The 23,226-nt window shown below is 41.9% G+C and overlaps 1 protein-coding gene across 3 annotated transcripts in view; it reads right to left on the bottom strand.

The window, feature by feature from the left end:
• The window catches only part of CEPT1 (choline/ethanolamine phosphotransferase 1), a 269,974-nt gene that overhangs the window by 147,756 nt on the left and 98,992 nt on the right, over positions 1-23,226 (bottom strand). For all 3 annotated transcript variants that reach the window (XM_072137305.1, XM_072137306.1, XM_072137304.1), the window contains exon 4: positions 16,963-17,104. In XM_072137305.1, coding sequence (XP_071993406.1) covers positions 16,963-17,104 — 142 coding nt within the window. The remainder of the gene's footprint in view (positions 1-16,962; positions 17,105-23,226) is intronic.

The following is a 23,226-nucleotide window of genomic DNA, read 5'->3' as shown; positions in this document are numbered from 1 at the left end:
AGATTTTTTTTTAAGTTTTATTTGGGGCTAAAATTTGGAAAATAGGTTTTCTTTGCAATTTATAGTATATATTTTTTTAAATTTACTTTAAAATTTTAAATGAATATTACATTTTTAAATTTATACTACGTATAGTCTCGGGCAAATGAGGATTTTCTTTTATTATATTGGGAAATTTTAATTTATTTTTTCTGAATATTTTTTAATATTTTTTGTTTGGGACACAAAGTAAAAATACACAAAGAGGTCATGAAAAACATTTTCTTTAACAAGTTTTCCCCTGTAACTGGGACATCTATAAGGGCCTGTGTTACAGGGGGAAACGACCCAGTTTGAGGGTTGATGCTGATCAGAGCTGTACTAGCTTCAGACCCAGCAGCTCTGATTAACCCTTTTAGACCAGGATGATCCTGTGCGGAGTGGAAAAGGGAGAAGCAGTAATAAACCAACTAGGAAAGGAGCAGAAGAAAACTGCAGTAACACCTGCAGACTTGAGAACCATACTTGCTGACGTCTAAAGTCATAAGGCAGTCCAAAACCAGTTAAAGGGGTATTCACGTTTAGAGCAAATATATGTTATTGCTTGTATAATGAAATGTTTTCCAATGTACTTTCTGTTTTAATTCTTTACCATTTTCTAGATCTCTGCCTTCTGACCTTCTATCGAAAGCTTATATGCTTACTTCCAATGGACAGAACATTGAACATGGTTACACAGGTATACAGATCGTTAGTATGAGAGAATAAGCAGAGCTGTGACTTCCAACGAGCCTGTGTAATCATGGTCATATTTCTGTCCACTGGAAATAAACAATGTAGCTTTCTAAAGTAGCACAGCAAACAGATCTAGAAAACTGTAAGGAATTGGTGTAGAAATCAATTACGTACTGGTAATTTTCTTTCCCTGAACAACAAGAGCACCAGCAGAGAGAGGGGTTACAGCCCCAGACACAGGAAAACGTACGAGACTTCCAAAACCATGTCAATTAAACCACTCCCACACAACACCTAGTGAATAATCCATCACCATACACTTTTTTTTTTGCTCCACCAAGTAGTTACCTCCCTAAGCGGTGCTGTCATAGTTCAGGGAAAGAACATTACCCCTCACCACGACAGCACCACCGAAGAGATAAGAATAGACCACCACTTAGGGAGAGGCAACAGAGGAAAGGACTCTTCGTTCAAAAGAAAGCTCCAGAACATCTGCCACATCTAAAAGGTAATGATTAAATAAAGTATGGGGGAGGACGACCATGTAGCTGCACAACAAATTTCGACTATGGATACCTCACTAACTTCAGCCAAGGAGGTGGTAACCTCTCTAATGAAGTAAGCACTCAACCCCTCAGGAATGGCCACTTCTTATCCATTTTTATCCACCTTTGTTAGGAGATGCCTTCACACCCAACTTTCTACCGCTAAACAAGATAAAAAGACTGACTGACTTTCTCCAGGAAACCGTTCTCTGTAAGTATTCTATAATAGCCCGCCTAACATCTAAGCAGTGGAACTCTTACTCTATCAGAAGCAGGATTTACACAGAAGGAGGGAAAGGTCACCTCTTGGGATCGATAAAATTGGGATGTAACTTTTGGGAGGAAGGCTTCATAGAATCTTTATACAGGGTTGCTTACAGGACAGGGATGACAATTCCCATATGCACCTATCCGATGTAATAGCTACTAACAAGATCACGTTTAGTGTCAAGGTACTGATATCAACCCTTTTAATAGGTTCAAAGGGACGTTGGGTAAAGAACCTCAGGACTAGCCATAGATCACAGGGAGATACTGTGCTAATCCCTTGGCTGCTCATCCATGAATAGATTCGCATCTAACACCATAAGAAAGTCTAAAGAGTGGGCTTAGAGCTGAAACCTGGACCTGCAGTGTCGCAGATTTCAGACCTTTGTCTAGTCCATTCTCTAGAAACTCTAGGGCCTTAACAATATTGGCATGAACCAAATCCGGATTCGAGTCTTCCAAAGCCAAAAGTATATCCTAGAGGCAACAGCCTTCCTAGTATTTTGCAGTGTGGAAAGAACCCTATTCGAAAGCACTTTCCTTGATAGGATTAACCTCTCAAAAGCCAAGCTATTGATCAATAACTCCCTAAGCACCAAAAACCAGGCCGTCTTCGGCCAAAAGGGAGCCATCAAAATAATCTTTGTATGAGCTTGCCTGATCATCTTCAAGATACTTGGAAGCTAAACCAAGAGCAGTAAGGCATAGACTAGTCCAAATTACAATTTCACTGAAACATCATCAATTTCCCATGCGCTGTCTAGAGGGTTCAGAAACCCAAACTTTTGAACTTGTCTGTTATTTCTGGTGGCGAACAAATCTACTTCCGGGACTCACCAGAGTTTAGTAATCCGTAGGAAGATCTCCCTTCTTAAGCACTACCCCCCTCGTTTTAGATTGGTCTGGCTCAAAAAATCTGCTACTTTACAATTCTGGACCTCTTGCATACTATCCTTACATTCTGACTGAGGGTTACTGGTAGGGCCGCCTTCAGAGTTTCTCAGACTGACACTAGCTCTCTTGCATCTGTGGTCAGGGCTACTGTTTTTTTTCCCTGTCTCCAGGGAAGACCACTTGTTAGATTGTCGGTTATCAGCCCGAATTCTAGAGACCATAAAGGGAACTGGTCATCAGAAATTGACCTAATAAACCACAGCAGTATGTTGTCAAGCAGTTGAACAGCCTCCTACTAGCCTTTCCTACTAGCAAGAAGGCATCCAGGTAGGGGATGAATAACCCCTACCTTGATGTATATAGGACACCATTTTGGATTTTAATTTTGTGCAAACTCTTGGGGCCATCACAACCCCAAAGGGCATTGCCCTGAATTGCAGGTGGGTTAGGGTACCTTTAACGGTCACTGCTACTCTGAGATGCCTTTGGAAGGCCAGATGAATTGGAACATGATAACAGGCGTCAGACAAAATTGACAGATGCCATGAACTCTCATAGTCCTGAACCTTTGAGAGGGAAGGGGGGTAGAAAAGGTAGCTCCAGGCCCTCCTGGATGACACCCAGCGCCCACTTGTTGCAGGAAATCTTTGCCCATTCCAGGTAGATAATAGAGAGTCTGCCCCCCCCACCACCACCACAGGATCTCTGGCGTCTTTGCTGTCCTGCCCTTTTGGAGGGGTCCGGGTTTCTTTGAGGATTTCCAAACCCCTCCTGCTTATCTCGGGGTTTCTGATTAGCAGAATCTTCTTTGGGGCGAAAGAACTTGTTTCGGAATTCCTGGCTGCTTGGGAAGCCTTTTTTCATCCTTCCTGTTGGAGGCTTTATGTTGGAGGCTTTAATCAGGATCTTGTCTAAAGTACTTCCAAACAAATATTAACCCTCACAAGGAATGGCCCGTACAGGGGGCCTCTTGGATGCGACATCCCTGTTCCAATTCTTCAGCCAGATGGCTCTTCTGGCTGAGTTAGTGAGGGCCGAGAATCTTGCCTAGAGTCTTGGAGCATCAACGGATGCATCCGCGAGGAAGGCTAAAGCTTTCTGGGCTGCAGTCATATCTGAGAGCAAGCCCTCTCTTGGGGAATCTTCTTTTATTATTTTCCTCTAGCTGTGACAACCACATGAGAAGCGACCTTGCCACTTAAGTGGCTGAGGGTTCCCGCAATCTTTTCAGGGGATCATCTGCCTTCTTGACCAGTATTTTTTCAAGGTTCCAGTGTCATCAAATGGTAAGGCAGATTTTCAAGAGATCTGGGACATAGCTATGTCAATCTTGGGTGGCCTATCCCAGAATTCTTTCCTTTTCACTCAACAAGAAATAAATCCCCTCTTTTCTGGCCTTTTCCATTAAAAGTAAAGACTGTTGTGATACTGTGTGTTGATTACATGCATCACAGGTATGTTTCTCATAGGATGAGGGCAAACTATCCCCGCAAATCCTACAAACTTTGTTTTTAGATTTCTCAGTGGCCTCTCTCTGAAAGCAAAAGAAGAGGAAAAGACGAGTTAAATTAAGTTATAAAGGCCTGGATAGGACATACTCCCCACCACCATGAATCACCCTATGCTTCAAATAGTAGGTTCATCCCCTTTGGACTCTATTGGATGTCTCTTATCCGCCTCTTCTAAACTCATCATGGCAATAAGTATTAAAATGGATTGTAACAGAAAGGAGACAAACACAGCAGAGTTGCAGGCACGATGCACAGCAGACGTAACCGCAGGTGATCACACACAGTGTGACTACAGCACAGGTATACACATAAAATGATACAAACAATCTGAAGTAGCAAGAGTAGAGAGATAATTCTGTGACCGGCTGGGACACCCCACTAACTTGTGGTCTTGGAATACTTTTAAATTCAAAATTTCCTGCCCTGCCTTACCAGTCACGTGGTACGCCGCAAGGCTGTCTCAACTTCCTGTTCCCGCCAGAAGTGGGGTAAGGATGAGGCCTGCGGCTGCACACTGCACAGTGCCACGACCACCGAGCCCTCACCTCCCCGGTGACTCACAACTGGGTCTAGGTGGAGAGGGCGCACAACCAGAGAACTCAACCCCCACTCCCCAAAATTTTGACAACACGTAGATGTCCAGGAACCTCACTGAGGCTGCCACTGGTTCTCCCACAGAGGAAACCACACTGAGGAGGATGAGGAGGTGCTGATTTTAAAAGACTTGGTTTTCTGTCCTTGGGGTCGGACCTCTCTCTGGTGGAGCAGTCATGGTGAGGATGTAAGTATATTAGAAAATTGGAAAACTTTTCATTATATAAACAATAACATTTATTTGCTGAAATGGTAATACCACCTGTAATAAATTATGGGTTAGAAGGCCCTTTCTTTCCCAGAGCCAAGAAAATAGCTATTAGACCATCGGGCCAACATTTCATAATGGTGTTTGATATTGCTGGATTTGCTAATTTATGCTGGGAAATGGGGTGGGCATATCTTCTCCTTCAGACACTTATGAGAGAAGATATGACATAATTAGGAAATATATCCCAAACTTTCCATCTTGATTCAGGTGCAGCCACGCCTCTTTTATATGACCAAGTGGGCGGATAAGGTGGTTAGTCAAAGGCAGCATGCCAGCATTAATACATTGTCAGTCCAAGGAGATGTAATTAGGCTTTGCAGAGCTGTCCAGGCTTTTCATCGTTTTTTTCCGTGGAGGATAAATATGCCAATCCAATACGTAATAGGTCTGTTTTATTTATTTTATCCCTTTTTAAAATAAATGTTTGCTATTATGTATGTCTGTTATTTCACCATTTTTGTAAAGCATTGTGCCATTTAAATGGTCCTTTAATAAGTTTTTCCATAAAACTCTGGAGAGGTGAATTACCGCTAAGCCGTGTTACCCTGTGAGAGTCTGTGCTAGCAGGAACTATAGACATTGGGGCACATTTACTTGCCTGTCCACTTCAGCTTGTGGATGAAATAACGTTTGGTGTGAGGGGCATTTCAGATCACTGTCCTTTGATTGTGGATTTAGATGTTAATAGAGTAAAAATGATGAATGTTTAGAATTTCACCTTTTTGGCTAGGGTTATTACGGTATCAGGTTTGGGTTAGCAGGAGTATAAAGGATGTTTTCCGGGTCAATGAAGATCCTCAGAAAATTGAATTGGTATGGGACACGGCAAAAGCGTTTATTCGGGGGGAATTTAAGGCACAGATAGCTAGGTATAAAAGAAATGTAGATAAGGAGATAGAAGATATGGGTAGGATGATTAACGAGTTAGAGGAGGTTTTGATTAAACACCCTTCAGAAAATAATAGGAAGATATGGGAAGACGTTAAAAGGGTTCATACTGATTTGACCAATTCTCTTGCGGATAGAAAAATAGGTTTGTCGGTTAAACTTACCTGTCCTGCGCAATTGCTGAAAGTGCATTGTCCGACTGGAATACACAACTGTCGTGATTCAAGAAGATTGTGCGCCCGATTTCCTGCACATGTCGCTTCCCCGACCAGGTCCGCCGGAGTTCACCTTCTTCTTCCTGGTGTAAGTAAGTGCTTGAACTTGCGACACAACTTAAATGTTAAATCCCGCACTCAGTCCGAATCAGTCGGATCGTCAGACAGCCTGCCCCCCATTTCCCCCTGATTTCTGTCGCGTGAAAGGCGCGATCCCTGAAAACCCAACAGAAATGCGGCCGTGGGACCCTTAGTAAATAACCCCCATTAGGTTTCCAAGTGAACTGTACGGCACCTAGAAAACTGTGTGTATGTTCCTGGTGTGGGCACCTCATATGCCGTAATTGTGAGTGGTGACAGCATTAAGGTGTATGGAATAAGCATGGGACTGTACCGTGGTGCAGAGTGGCTCTGTGCACCAGCGTTCAATAGGCACGTAAGTGGTGGGGTGGTACATAGTTTGCTTGTGCGCCCCTGGGCTGTGTCTGTGCATGATGTGTAGCGTTTTTGTGTAGCGTTTTTTTTTGTACTGGCCAAACCCGGGACACTAGCTATGTGCTACATGGGGCTGGCTAAAGGGGTGGGGGTGGCTGGCTATATACTCTAAGTTCTGTAGTACAGAACATATTCTCAGGTACATGTGGATTCCACCCAGATTCCCCCTTGATTATATCTATGTTTTCTAGAAGTTACTCAGAAATGCCCACCTCAGTATGCTTTTATCTATGGGAATGTGTTTAAGCAAAAGCATTTAAAGCATAAGTAAATTCTGTAGAATGACGAGTCTGCTTAACGTTCGAGGTACTATTAAGCAGTGTTTTCCACCCTTAAATTTTTCGGGACGCTGAACTCTCTTTTGCGAGATTTTATATGGAATGGGAAAGGGGCACGTATAAAGCTAGAGAAACTGTACACGCGGATAGAAAAGGGGGGACTAGCAATGCCTGACCTCTTGAGCTACTTTTTGGCTGCACAATGGGTAAATATTAATGACTGGGATAGGGAAATAATAAATTATATAATAGGGAGTAAATGTGATTGTTAAGGTTTATGACATATGGGGAGTATTGGAAACTGAGGTCTTTCACTTGGTAGAATTCAAAGCCCAATTTCCTAGCTGTGCTTTAATGCAGTGGGTATGGGAAATGACTAAATCAAAAATAGGGGGTAAAGGGTATTTAAGGATATCACCGTTGTGGGGATTCAAAAAATGTATGGTAGTCCCGACGGGCCAAACGAGGGTTTTAATAGAGAGAGGGTTATTATTTATGCATCAGGTTATGATACAGGGAACTTTGAAGTCTTATGATGATTTAGCTGCAGATTTCGGTTTGGAGTCAAAGGATTGGTTTTTTTATGCCCAACTGAGGAACGCCTTCAGAGGTATTACAAGTATGCATTACATTACTTACCATTCTGTAGTAGATAGGTTTTTAAAATCACATTTTAATTGCATTTCTTTTTAGGGAAAAGAAAGGTAACATTTTTTTTATTATTAACAGCGTTCAATAATAATACAGTTTTACTTTTGGGCTCATTACGGTCACACCAACACGCTAAGAGTGGGGTTTATGTGGCAATTTTCACTTTTTCCCTATTATATGTAACTTTTATATGTAATCAAGGCTTTGCACCATTTTTATTTTTTATCTATTTATTTTAATAAATTACTTTTTTATTACCATATATACTCGAGTATAAGCTGACCCAAGATTAAGCCGAGGCACCTGATTTTGCCACTAAAAACTGGGAAAACCTATTGACTCAAGTATAAGCCAAGGGTGGCAAATGCAATCGTCACAGCCTCCCAGTATATAGCCAGCCACGGCCCTGTAGTATATAGCCAGCCATGGCCCTGTAGTATATAGCCAGCCACGGCCCTGTAGTATATAGCCAGCAAACCCCCTGTAGTAAAAATTAAAAGGAAGACAAGGAAAGAAGGGAAGATGTGAGAGTAGTTAATACTTCACTATTATTAAATACTATTTAAAAATGGGGAATATAACCCCTAAACGTTCGAGGTACTATTAAGCGGTGTTTTCCACCCTTAAAATTAAGTCACCACTGTGATACACGTATATTCTTGTGTTGGGACAGAGGGGCTAAGCTAAAGTGTCCCCAAAAAACATTTTTAGATTTAATACTGTTAGCTTGCCCAGAAAAATAAGGGTTCTCCCCTATATCTTGTGAAGGGTGAGGATTCTAATAGTGGAATAGGGAAAGGATAGTGAAGAAGACGCATGGTTTTTTTTATAGTATTGAAAACTGGTTTTCTGTAACTCTGGTTGTGGTACATTAGTTTCCTGGTTGGTAACTTCTGTGTGAATGAGTGTGAATGACTTCTTATTCTACTTCTCTCATTAGGCCGGCCACCTAATGCTCTATTCTCTTCTGTCTAGTATCACCACCTGGGAGCTGTGTACCAAAACCAGGGAATGTGCTGTTACAATGTAAAATTATGTAATATACTATGTAATATATGTTATGTTCTACTTACCTGCAGCATGGTGGGTCTGCTCTGACCTTATAAGAGGCAGGCCAGAAGCAGCTCTGGTGTTTTATAGGGGAAGCTGCAGAGAATTGTGGGTATTTCAATTGTATAAAAGGTGTCACTGACCAGCAATCTGGGGGATTATGATTGTGGAGATTTGTGTTTTGCCTTCTGCTGGTCTGTGGAACTACAAGAGCCTGGTGTTTATTGAACCTATTATGTTATATATGGACTTTTCAAAATAAACTCCTTTGGATTATTTTCATCAAGCAAAGCCTGGTTATGCATTGAAAAGCCTATGCCTCACATATGGTGTCAGAAGTGGGATTCCATTTGAGTATTGCTCCAAGTACTCCTATTTAAAGAAACAGAGGCGTTATGTACAAAACTCGTTCCTGGCGCATTAAACCAAAAGAAACTGTGCCTGCAAAGCGAGTTTCTGCAAGTAAGTCCAGCAAGATGGAAAATCCAGGTGCAAGACCTAAAATCAGGCCATCTGCGGAGAAAGAGGAGGAATCAGAGGTCCAGGGAGCTGCTGCTGCTTCATTAACTCCAGGTGTGACCAAACCTCCTGAAAAGGCTTTACCTGAGAACATTGCTGACCTGATGAAATGGTTAACTGCGCAGCAGATTGAAGCAGAAAAAAGGCAAATGGAGGAGATCAGGAGAAACCGTGAAGAATTGCAACGTCAGGATGAACGCTGGAGGGAACTGTTGCAGGTATTAACAGTGGAACGGCAAGCTGTTTCACCTCCTCATCCTGCACCTGTGACCGTGTCTCCTTGGAAAGACCCTCATATGACAAAACTTACTCCACAAGATGATATTGAGGCATATTTGACGACAATCGAAAGGATTGCAAGCACATGTCAGTGGCCTAAGGAACAGTGGGTGGTAAGATTAGCCCCATATCTTACTGGACAAGCCCAGTTGGCGTATAGCCACATGGACATATGTGATGCTAACAACTATGACCTGGTTAAAGAGACTATTTTGAGGCGATATGACGTCAGTGAGGAAACCTACAGACAGAGGTTCCGAGAGCTCAAGTATTGTCACACTGCTAGTCCAAGAGAAGTCTTCACCCGCCTGCAAGACCTATACTCAAAATGGATGAAGCCAGAGACCAGAACTGTTCAACAGATCAGTGAAGTTATTGTACTTGAACAGTTTCTACACATTCTTCCAGCTGACGTTCATGCCTGGGTTCAAAAACATAGACCCAAAGATGCTAAAAAAGCTATTTCATTGGCAGATGACTTTCTACTTGCAAAAAGAGACATACAGAAATCTGCAATTGGGCAATCCAGAAAGTCACACATCTCTGGAGGTGGAGGACAAGAAGCTAGCACACCAATGAATACTGCTTCCAGTGACAGAATGTGCTATATCTGTCAGGGTAAGGGTCATGTAGCCAAATTTTGCCCAAGGAAGAGCATTAAAAACCAAACATCTACATCTTTTTCCGCCTTCAGTGACTTTATCCGGACAGTTCAAATTAACGGACAGACTGTGGATGCCTTGCTGGATTCTGGAAGTAAATTAAGCCTGGTAAAAGAGAATTTGATAACCAGTAAGATGGACTTTCCCAAAGTACCCATTACCTGTGTTCATAGAGATACAAAAAATTACTCAACATCGAATGTTGAACTACAGATGGATGGAAAATGTCTCTCTATGCCAGCAGTTGTTGTTCCTAGACTACAAGTTCCGGTGATCCTTGGTAGAATTACACCTGGATTTGATGACTTGCTATTAGGAGAACATCATTTGTCTGCTGTGACTACTAGAGCTCAAGCAAAGTTGCAAGACAGAGCAGAGACTTTGGAGGACATCTTCCCGTTTCATGAGGACATCATGGAGCCACCATCATTAAAACGTCAGTGTGTTCCAGAACGGGTCTTCAGGAAGAGACTTTCCCAGGATGGCAAGTATAAAAATATTGAACTCTGGGACACTGATACTGCATTGCGGCAGAAGCAGGACACTGGCATTAAGCCGTTATATGAGCTAGGTTTAAAAAAATGTAAAGAGATTGAAAAAAGTGGTAAACAGCCTGCTAAACCCTTTTTTCTAGTTGAAAATAATATTCTGTATAGAGTGTGTAATCACCCAAAGACAGGAGAACAAGTCAAACAGTTGGTTGTGCCAGAAAGATTCAGATCACATATTTTGAACCTGGCACATAACGTTCCTATTGCTGGTCACATGGGTTATAAGAAGACATTGGCCAGGGTACTGTGTCAATTTTATTGGCCAGGGTACTGTGTCAATTTTATTGGCCTGGTGTTTATGATGCAATAACCGATTATTGTTGTAAGTGCCCTGTATGCCAATACACTGCTTCTGTACCTCCTAAAGCACAGCTTATACCCCTGCCAGTATTTGATGAACCATTTCATACAGTTGGCATGGATATTATTTGTCCATTAGAGAAGAGTTCCAAAGGTAACCGCTTTTTTCTTACCATTGTAGATTACAGTACCAAGTACCCTGAAGCCATTCCAATGCTACAGTAACTGCTAAGAGGGTGGCTGAAGAAATTCTGAATGTCTTTAGCAGGGTTGGTTTACCTAAGTGTATTTTGACTGATCAGGGTAGTAATTTTACCTCTTCTTTGATGTCTGAAGTATATCAACTTCTTGGTATTCAGCCTCTTAGAACCACTCCTTACCATCCACAGACAGATGGGCTGACTGAGCAGTATAACCAAACCTTGAAGAAAATGCTTAGGAAATTTGTACACAATGACCCAAAACAATGGGATAGATGGTTACCTTTTCTGTTATTTGCCTATCGTGAAGTACCACAAGAGTCCACTGGGTTTAGCCCATTTGAATTGTTATATGGGAGACGACCAAGGGAACTCTTGGATGTTATCAAAGAGGTTTGGGAAGTTAACCCTAATTATCAGAAAAATGTTATTGAATATGTTTTACAAATGAGAGAGAGACTGCGACAATTGATGAAGGTAGCCCATGATAATGTATACAAAGCCAAAAGCTATCAAAAGAAATGGTATGATCAACATTCCAGAAATAAGTCAATTAGGGTTGGTGATGAGGTTCTTCTTTTGCTTCCTAGCAGTGAAAATAAGTTGTTGGCATGATGGCAAGGGCCTTACAGAGTTATCAGACAGACAGGTCCAGTTGATTTTGAAATTGAAACTCCAGATAAAAAACATAGCAGCAAGGTTTACCATGTCAACTTACTGAAACAGTGGTTAGAATCAGAGAATGATCCAGAAGCTAACACTGCTTGTAACATTGTCACCGAGTCCTCACAGAATATGTCTGAAGAGGTATATGATTGGTTTCAAAATTGTGCAGATTGGTCAGAGGTAACTTTGAATCCAGAGTTATCTAAGGAGCAACAATGTGGCTTGAGAAACCTTATTAGGTCGAGTTCACATGCGTATGGAAGTAAGCCTGGCTGTGTGTCCTTTGTTCATCATGAAATAAACACTGGGGACCATGCTCCAGTCAGACAAAAGCCTTACCAGCTACCTGAAAAATTAAAGTACAAGGCAGAAAATGAAGTGCTGGAAATGCTAAAACTAGGAGTTATTAAACCATCCAAAATTCCTTGGTCTTCACCTGTAGTGATGATTGGGAAAAAGATGGGACAATAAGGTTTTGCATAGATTTTCGTAAAATTAATGCTATATCTACTTTTGACAGCTACCCAGTGCCTCGCGTTGATTATCTGCTTGAAAAACTGGGAAATGCTAAATATATTTCCACCTTAGATTTATGTAAGGGTTATTGGCAAATTCCACTTGATGACAAATTAAAAGAAAAAACTGCTTTTGCGATGCCTAGTGGTTTGTACCAATTCAAAACCACGCCATTTGGTCTCCATGGTGCTCCTGCCACATTTCAGAGAGCTATGGACATTCTTTTGAGGGATCATGTGGCATACAGTGCGGCATATCTGGACGATGTGGTCATATTCAGTAGATCATGGAAAGACCATTTGTATCACTTAGGAAAGGTCATAGCTGAAATTAAGAATGCAGGCTTCACAATTAATCCATGTAAATGTTCTTTGGGATTTCAGGAAACAAATTACCTTGGATTTATTGTGGGTAATGGGAAGGTACAGGCCGAAATCTCAAAAGTCCAAGCCATTCAATCAGCTAGTGTACCAACCACTAAAAAAGAAGTCAGATCCTTTATAGGTCTTGCCGGTTATTATAGACTGTTTATTCACGAATTTGCTTCCATAGTTGCTCCCTTAACGGATTTGACTAAAAAGAACGAGAGGCAGTGGTGTGGACAGATGAGTGTGACCGGGCTTTTACGCAAATAAAGGACATTTTGTGTAAAGAGACAGTCTTGCAGAGCCCAGACTTTGCCAAACCATTCACTGTACAGACAGATGCATCAGAGGTTGGACTTGGTGCAGTCCTAAGCCAAGAGATTAAAGGTGAGGAGCACCCAATTCTCTATTTAAGTAGGAAACTCTTTCCATGAGAACAAAGGTACTCAAACTATTGAGAAAGAAGGGCTAGCGATTAAATGGGCTTTGGAAGCATTACGCTATTATTTACTAGGGAGAGAATTTACTTTAGTAACTGATCATCATCCGCTAACCTGGATCCAGACAATGAAATACAAAAATGCTAGAATAACAAGGTGGCATTTAGCATTGCAGCCGTTTAAGTTTAAGATAGAACATCGATCAGGGAAGAGGCACCAAAATGCAGATCATTTATGAAGGTTTGGTGCTGAAGTGAAGATGTCTGAGGAAGGACAAGTTTCCTCTTGAGGTGGGAGGTATGTGAAGAAGACGCATGTTTTTTTTTATAGTATTGAAAACTGGTTTTCTGTAACTCTGGTTGTGGTACATTAGTTTCCTGGTTGGTAACTTCTGTGTGAATGATTTCTTATTCTACTTCTCTCATTAGGCCGGCCACCTAATGCTCTATTCTCTTCTGTCTAGTATCACCACCAGGGAGCTGTGTACAAAAACCAGGGAATGTGCTGATACAATGTAAAATTGTGTAATATACTATGTAATATACATGTTCTACTTTTGTATAAAAGGTGTCACTGACCAGCAACCTGGGGGATTATGATTGTGGAGATTTGTGTTTTGCCTTCTGCTGGTCTGTGGAACTACAAGAGCCTGGTGTTTATTGAACCTATTATGTTATATATGGACTTTTCAAAATAAACTCCTTTGGATTATTTTCATCAAGCAAAGCCTGGTTATGCATTGAAAAGCCTATGCCTCACATAAACGGTTGTATGTGGCGATTTATTTGTAACACAGCCATCTTATTGTGTATGTATTGACACTAGGTTTGCAACATTGTTACACAGATCGTGCTGCTAGACCTCACATACATAATCCTATTCCTTTATTTATCTTCTTTGCAAACAATGCCTCAAAAGAAACAGAGTTTCCTCGGTGAAACACGCGATGGGACGATCAGACTATAATATAGGGACAGCACAATTGAGGGATAGCGCTTACCTTAAGTCAAACTGGTTGCTGACAATTCCTTTGCGGTACACAGACAATGCTGAGTGTTAGCCGACCACTCCAATCTAGATCGCAAATAGACTGCGCTTTTGTAGAGAGGCATGGAGTCAGTATTAATACTGGAGCTGTGCCCCATAGGAGTGTAATAAATCCTCACTACAGACTCGCTGCAGCACTCAAACAGCGCTGTTTGCAACCAGCCAGAGACAAGTGAACAGGCTTAGGGCTCATTCACACTGCTGTTGCGGGGACGTACATGCGGCCGTGTCCCGCTGCTTCCTATGGAGGGAGGAGGGGCCACCTCCTCCTCACCTCCAGCACACGGCGGTATGCCCGCACGGCAGGCAGACCGCGTGTGAATGCAGCCTTATGTGTGTGTAGTCTAGCAGCACAATCTATGTTACAATGTTGCAAATTAAAATATCAATATAAACACAAGGACAAGCGGGCTAGATCACAAACTAAACCACGACACATAGCCTTGTTTGCAAAGATGATACGTGTGTGAAGTTTAGCAGCACGATCTGTGTAACAATGATGTAAACCTAGTGTCAATACATACACAATAAGCTGGCTGTGTTACAAATAAATCACCACATACAACCCTTTCCTCCCCCTATCCCACTATTAGAATCCTCCCCCTTCGCAAGATATAGGGGAGAACCTTATTTTTCTGGGCAAGCTAACAATATTAAATAATCTAAAAATATTTTTGGGGACACATTAGCTTAGCCCTCTGTCCTAATACGAGAATACACATGTATCATAGTGGTGACTTAATTTTTAGCCTGGCATACACCAATTAAGACTACCTCGAACGTTTAGGGGTTATATTGCCCATTTTTAATTGAATTAATTGAAGCATTAACTACACTCACACCTTCCCTTCTTTCCCTATCTCCCTTTTAATTTTTGTTCATATTTTGGTGGTGCACACCTGTGTTTTTTTATATCAGTTCTATCCTTTTGAAAAGAAATACCCCAGCCAGCTAGCCCATTTTAGCATATAGCCAGCGCGCCAGCCACCTTTAGCATATAGCCAGCCAGCCCCCTTTAGTATATAGCCAGCCAGCCCCCTTTAGTATATAGCCAGCCAGCCCCCTTTAGTATATAGCCAGCCAGCCCCCATTAGGGTATGGTCAGCTAGCCCCCATTAGTGTATGGCCGGCCAGTCAGCCCCCATTAGTGTATGGCCAGCCAGCCCCCATTAGTGTATGGCCAGCCCTGTGTAGTATATAGCCAGCCCCATGTAGTACATAGCTAGAGTGCCCCCAGTTTGCCCAATACAAAAAAAACCCTAAGGGAACATGTCCCTCTAATGACAGGTTTCCTTTCTCCAGAAAATGGAGGTGCAATTTTGAAATTGTGTTTTTCTTCTCTAAATGAATGTAAAAGAAATGCCAATAGGCATTGAAGGAAAGGAGCACCATTTCAGATTTGCATTGTCACGTTGTGTGGGCTATAAAATTTCAATTGCGTTGGCAATGTAGACATATGAGAACTTTTTTGAGGGATGAGTTACAATTTAAAGGGAACCTGTCACCAGGGACCTGATTTTCACTAAAAACAAGTTACAGAAGCCCATCTCACCTGCATTGCAAATTTGCCTTTCTGCTTTCTTTAAAGGAAACCTACCACTTGAAGCGGCAGGTTTCAGATGGAAATACTGAGCAGGGTGAGGTGGTGCCGGAGCTTATTTTTGTTAGTGTTTTAAACCGCTGTATTGCGGTTTAAAACACTTTTTAAACTTTATAGCCGGCGCAGGGAGGTACGCGCTCAGCGCTTACCATGCGCGCGGCTACATAGAAAGTGAAGGAGAGCTGCGCGCATGGTAAGCGCCGAGCGCGTACCTCCCTGCGCCGGCTATAAAGTTTAAAAAGTGTTTTAAACCGCAATACAGCGGTTTAAAACACTAACAAAAATAAGCTCCGGCACCAGCTCACCCTGAGCTGGTGCTCGGTATTTTCTTCTGAAACCTGCCACTTCAAGTGGTAGGTTTCCTTTAAGCATTTGCATTACAAAATAATAGTGAGTTTTAACTTAATTTGCACCCTGATAGAATCATCTGTGTGGTCCTAGAGGTTGGGCTTTGGTTTGATGCATTTTAAAAAACAACATGTGACTTGTCTATGCTGCAGACTCCTCAGCTCTCAGCCCCCACCTTTGTGCTCCTGTACAGCTCCTCCATCCTGCTCCTTCACTGAGCTCATAGCCTGGTCAGCTGACATCAGTGGGAGAGGCTGTACAGGAGCACAAAGGTGGGAACACAGATAAGTCATATGTTTTTTTAAATGCATGCAAACCAAAGTCTAAACCCTAGGACTAAGAGGATTGTGTCAGGGTGCAAGGTAAGTTACAACACACTATTATATTGTAATGCAAATGCTTAGATAAAGCAGAAAGGCATATTTGCAATGTAGCTGTAATGGGCGTTTGCAACCGGTCTTTGGTGAAAAAGAGGTCCCTGGTGGCAGGTTCTCTTTAAAGATACCTTGATCTCTCATACAATACATTGCAGTACTATCGTACAGTATTGTATTGTATTTGTATTACTGACAGTTTGCCCATTAGACCCTGACTAATAAGCCACCATTCATGGCAGAAACTGAGGTCTTCATCTTAGCTACCGCGATCATTCTTGAACATGGCAGTTAAAAGGGTTAAACTGTCCGGCAACATGAGATCTCCCTGCTGGGCAGACATGGCAAGGACCAGGTGTAAAAGTCGGTCTACTGATTTGGATCGAGCTGGCACACTGGCAGTGCCAGCGCTGTCAGCAAGCCAAGATAGATTGTCCTAATGCAGTTAAGGACCTGCTAATTGGCACAATCTCATCCTGCATTTGTAATCAGTTAAAAATCTATTAAAATAAGGCCCCAAGCACACAAATGCAAACATCTGTGTGTGCATGAGATCTTAAGCCGTGTTTTTCATTGAGGTATTGCTTTGATTTTAAGGTTAGATTAAAAAAAACAACAAAAAAAAACAAACCTCAATCATCAATCTAATTCAACTAACATTCAGGACTTGAATGGCTTTCAAAATCTACTAATATTACATTACAATATTACAAGTAACTTACATCCCAAACCGTAGCATTCCAGAAACATATGTCTGCCAGTGAGCACAGTAGAACATGAACATGCCTGCAAAGCAGCAGAAGAACATCCAGTCTGGGTGTGTGCCAAGCTGTACTGCAATACACGTTCCCAAAACCACAAACACTGTTAAAATAAAAGTAAATATTAACACATTATAAGCATAGATTTATCAAAAGAAATACAATTACAGTTAAAAGGGTGATATGCATTTAATAAATGGGCTTTTTTTTTAAAGTGATTGGGCGAATTTGTCAGGCATGGCATGTCCTACAGCCATCGAGACCTATTATGTGGTGGATTGAGAAGTGCCTAATTTAAAGCATAACTTAATTTTTTAATCTTTTTTTTACAATCAAATTCCACGGTTTAGTTAACCCCTTAAGGATGCAGCCATTTTACAGCTTAAAGGGAACCTGTCACCAGGAGACCCATTTTTAGCACTCCCCAGTCCCCACAGAGCATAGTACATACGCTGCCAAAGTGTTTTTGTATTAAAAATTGGTTATACAGAAAAAAAAGATCTGTTATATTGTACCTTTCATTAGCAGCTGCTGTGTGACTAGGCAGTTGCCAAATGGGAGGGGCTGGAAAGGAGCACCCTTGGGGAACAGCTACTCCATGTGACCTTTTCAAATATATGAAAACACCCATCACTTGGCTTAGCGATGCGCCCTGCTCCTCTACAGTCAATCCCGAGTGTGGGGAGTTATTCATATATTTGAAAAGGTCACATGTTTCCCAAGGGTGGGGGGAACTGCTCCTTTCCAGACCCTCCTATTGGGCAACTGCCTAGTCACACAGCACATGCTAATGAAAGGTACAATATAACATAATTTTTTTTCTGTAAAACCAATTTTTTTATACAAAAACACTGTGGCAGAGTATGTACTATGCTCTGTGGGGACTGGGGGAGTGCTAAAAATGGGTCTCCTGGTAACAGGTTCCCTTTAAGGCTCAGCCCCATTTTTTGGATTCTGACTTGCGTCTCTTCTGATGATTATAACTTTTGAACACTGTTACTTATCAAAGCGATTCTGCGATTGTTTTTTCCTCATGGCTGATAAATTTTGCGTTTACTTACAAAAAAAAAAATGAATTTTTTAAAAAATTTGGCATTTTCGAAATCATTGTGTTTTCAGGCAGATAGATTTATCACCTAAATAAGTTGCTGAATAATATTTCCCATATGTCTACTTTACATTTTCATAATTTTTGAAATGTCTGGATAGTTTATTTTGACGTCACGCGGCTTACAAATCGAATAGCGATTTTCCGGATTTTCAGAATTGACTATTTTGCGGATAAATACAGTTTTGAATGAAATTTTACATTTTTAGCATTAAAACCCCCTATATAATCAACCCATTTTCAAATCTGCACCCCTCAAGCTATCAGAAACAGCTTTTAGAAGATTGTTAACCCCTTGAGATCTTCATAGTAATTGAATCAAAATGGAGGTGAAATTTAGAATGGTCAAATTGTGCCGGTTATACGTTCATTAAGCCCCACAATTTGTTCTACAATTTCTTACGAGTACAGAGACCCCCCCACATGTGGCCGTGACTTGTTTTATGGGGTCACAGCGAGGCGCAGAAGGGAAGGAGCACCCTGCAGCTGCCAGGATTTTAGTTTCCTCATTGGCCCCTTTTGTAGGCTATAAAATTTTAGCTTTTCCATTATTGGGGCCATGTGACAGCATTTTTTTTGAGGGATGAGATGCTTTTTCCAGTATCACCATTTTGGGGTTGGTATCCACTATTGTTGAAAATGTAGGAACTTTTTTTTTTGAGGGCAGGAGTAGAAAAGCATCAATTCTGTACTGGATATTTTACTTTTTTTTTGGTGTTCACCGTATAGCCCAATAATCATGTTATCTTTATTTTATGGGTCGATGCGATTACGGGGATACCATACATGAATATTTACGTTTTACTAAATGTGTCAAATAAAAACCCTAATGTGGGAAAAATCTAGCATTTTTGCATTGCCGTCTGCCAAGTGGATTAATATTGTTACTTTTTTGGCTACGGAGCTGGTTGATGGCTTGGTCTTTTGCGGGAAATGTTGCACCAGTATCATTCTGGAGTACATGTTTTTTTGATCACTTTTTATAGCATTTTTTGTGGAATTGAATAGGTGAAAATAATAAATTAAATTAAATAAATTTTGGAGGGTTTATAACAGTTTTTTTTTTAACGGCATTCATCGTGCAGGTTCAATAATTATTTACTGTTATTCTATGAGTTGTTACGGACGCAGTGATACTATATATGTGGGGTTTGTTTAATGATTTAGACTTTTTTTGCGTTATATGTCTCTTTATAGGTTTGGGGGCTTTTGGGCATTTTTATTGATTTCCTACTTTTTATTGAATAACTTTTTTTTTTTACTTTTCACTTTTTTCCAGCATGGGACATGAACAAGCAATCATTCGATTGCTTGTTCATGTTAATACTCTGCAATACTCATGTATTGCATGGTATTAGCAGTGTCAGCCTAGGCTGGTACTGTGCCAGTAAGATGATGTGATAGATGCCATCTTACTGGCAGTGCCTGCAGGCAGCTCTGAGGGTCAAGATCAGACCCCAGTGATGCCACAGCAACGATCGGCACCCCCCCGAAACCAGTTGGGGGGGGCAATCGTCGGAGAAAGACCCCCCAAAGCAAAGCTAAATGTAGCAGTCGCGCTGATCGCAGCTTTTAACGAGTTAAACACCCGTGATGGGAGCCCACTCCGACCGCGGGTGTTACACTGGGCTGCCGGCTATTAGTTACAGCCGGCACCCTGTGTTTCCCAGTGCCGGTTTGGCTCAGATCTTGAGCTGAATCTGCATCGGCTTTGCGTCCAATAAGTCACTGAGCACAGAGTCCGATATATCGGACGCTGAGTGGGAAGGGGTTAAAGGAAATCTATCATGAAAATTATGCATGAAGAAACACATGGATCCAGGCAACACGACTGTGGTAATATTCTTACATTTGTCATCCATGGCCTCCTCCTGAAATAATCTTAAAGTGTAACCGTCATTTCAAAAAACTTTTGAAAAGTTGTAGGACAGGTAATTTTAAGCCCTTTTGCAATAGGATTAGTTACCCGAATCTTGCTCCTTCCGCTTGTATTTTGCAGACCTCCCCTAGATGGCAGTGACTGCTCAGATGTCTGTTACTATTGACATTCTGTCTTCATAAAGCAGCTGAGACTACGGAACAGGAAACACGCCCCCATCCCCCTCCCTCCAATCAGCTGATTACCTCAAGTCTCACTGCTCACAGCTGATTACCTCATGGCTCCAGCACCCAGTCATATGCTGCCAGGAGCCCTCACTAATGTAGTGACCAAACACCTTCACTTCTCTCTCATCAGCTTTCCCTACACTTGTGTATACACACATAATCCACACAGACACACACTGCAGCTCGTACCCCCTCCCCCCATCACTTCACACAAGGAAGTGGCAGGAGAGACTCTCCAAGTCTTCATGCTGTGTCCTCATGTGCTGTGCTGGAGTATTACATAGATAGATAGATAAGAGATAGATAGATAAGAGATAGATAGATAAGAGATAGATAGATAAGAGATAGATAGATATGAGATAGATAGATATGAGATGGATATGAGATACATATGAGAGATGGATAGATAGATATGAGAGATGGATAGATAGATATGAGAGATGGATAGATAGATATGAGAGATGGATAGATAGATATGAGAGATGGATAGATAGATATGAGAGATGGATAGATAGATATGAGAGATGGATAGATAGATATGAGAGATGGATAGATAGATATGAGAGAGAGAGAGAGAGAGAGAGAGAGAGAGAGAGAGAGATGGCTAGCTAGCTCTGGTCTCATTGGTCAGCAGCAAGCGCTTGTGATGAGGTGACAGGAGGCAGGCTCCGCCCCTCCATCTTGCTGATTGTAGTTTTTTGAGAGCTGGAAACCCTGGTTGCTATGGGCCAAAAAAGATACTAAATGAGGACCGAGAGGCAAAATAGTTTGAGGAATGATTCCCAGGGACACCTGGAACAGAATTATGTATGTCACAAACCTGACTCACCGGAGTTCACACAAGGGGATACCTACTCTATGGAGTCCCAGAATTTAGCCCTTAAGCTCTGCCCACTTTCACAAAATGGCTTCCTTACGCTAAATTTACTCCACAGAATTTCAGCCCCAGCCAATCCACACTGCCACCACCCACGAGTTACTTATGCAAAGAAGGCCGTAGGCACCTCAACCACACAGACAATGTACCCTGATGATAACTCAGCACATGCACTCACTACTTACACGATATTACAATTATAAATTCACACAGAACATGCAATCGCTTACTACATGGACTATGCTAACAATGACCTCTGGTAACGTGTTTTCCTTCAGAGACTCAAATTCTTTAAGGCTACAAGCAGAGACTAATTAAAAAGTTTTAATTTACATAAAAATGCAGTACACTCAAAGCATTAAATTGTCAGATAAAATGAAAAAAAAAGGATTAAAAACAATACACAAACAGAGAAACAAAAAATTCTTGCTAGTGGAATAGGAAGAAATTCTTTGGCCCGAGGACTGAACCACATCATGTGGCTGCTTCATTCATTTAAACCCAGGTGATTTTTTACCCCCACCCCTGGCTGTGATGTTACTGTGAGGGGGAGTTTTTCTATCCCCCTCCCATCAGTGAGCTACTTTTTGGGTCTGGGTTTTTATCAAAACCCCATAACTTTTGATTGGAAAAAGGCACAATTGTGCCATGGCTTCCAACCAAACGGGTACGTTATTCCCATCAACCACATACCAAACTCGGGGTGTATTAGCCTGATATCAGGGGTGATTTTCGCTCCAGGAGTGTGTCTAGACCCCATAACTGTCCTATGTAACTGGGGACCCATAACTATGAATTATGCCCCAGTTATGGGCAGCTAAGATATTCCCTTTGTCTAAATTTGGAGGGAAAAACTAAAGTCTGTGTGTTCTTTTCATCCCCCACTTCCTGGACCATCTCTGGCCAAACTTGTCAATTCTACCACTTAAGACCATGCTCCTCTGATCAAACATAGACTTCCTGGGGTGTTATAAACACACTGCCAGGCTCCTCTTCCTGGCTTTTCTTAAAGGGGTATTCCGGGAATATGAACGTCTGATACAAAAACCAATGATGCTATAAATAAATGAATGTAACAAAACTTAATGTCATCAGTCACAAAATGGAGCCTAAATAGTTTGATTTTATGATTCACACAATTTATGGCCTCTCTAAAGTTATCATTAAGATGGCTGCCACTGGAAACTACAAGTCCCAAGATCCTTTAGTTCGCAGTAACTCCTCCTTCCTCTTATGCTCTGCTCCCAGTGATGATGTAACAGGTTTTCTTGCTCTGTTACCATAGTAATGATGTGTAACTGCCATCATCAAAACACCGACCATACTGGATGCATTGCAACCAAGCGACTACAGCCAAACTAGTGGTGATCACATGACCTTCCCAGACAGGTGCAAGATATGTGATGTGGACATGTGACCATCGGCCATCTTCTGTCCTGTGTATGCTCTGCAACGGACCGCACAATCTGGAAGCCCAGATTCTGGATCTAAATGAGCAAGTTTCAAGGCTGCGGGCAATTGACAATATGGAGCGAAGTTTGCTGCTCCTGGAGCACAAACTCTCTAAGGAAGATGGGTGCGGGGAGGGAAGTATGGAGGTGCAGAGTGAGGGGGCAGCTAATTGGGTAACATGTAGAAGGCGGGGTAGAGGGAAGAGTTGTAGGGAGTCTAGTCCTGATCTGGTGCACCCCAATAAGTTTGCCAGGCTGGCGGATGAGGGGGATATCAGCTCTGGGGTAGCAATGCTGCAGCAAAAGATGGCCTCTAGCAACCAGGGGACTGTCTGCTCCGGTAAGAAGGGTAATGGGAGCACAGGCAAGGTCAGACAGGTGCTGGTAGTGGGAGATTCGATTATAAGGGGAACACACAGGGCAATCTGTCACAAAGACCGTGCATACTGAACAGTGTGTTGTCTGCCGGGTGCTCGGGTTCGGCATGTTGCGGATCGGGTTGACAGATTACTGGGAGGGGCTGGTGAGGAACCAGCGATCATGGTCCACATTGGCACTAATGACAAAGTAAGAGGTAGGTGGAAGGTCCTTAAAAATGATTTCAGGGATTTAGGCCATAAGCTCAGGGCAAGGACCTCAAAGGTAGTTTTCTACGAAATACTGCCTGTACCACGTGCCACACC

This window comes from Engystomops pustulosus, chromosome 2 (assembly GCF_040894005.1).
Source record: "Engystomops pustulosus chromosome 2, aEngPut4.maternal, whole genome shotgun sequence".
NCBI lineage: Eukaryota > Metazoa > Chordata > Amphibia > Anura > Leptodactylidae > Engystomops > Engystomops pustulosus.
Note: the sequence above shows the minus strand (reverse complement) of the source record. Positions and strands in the feature narration are given on the sequence as shown.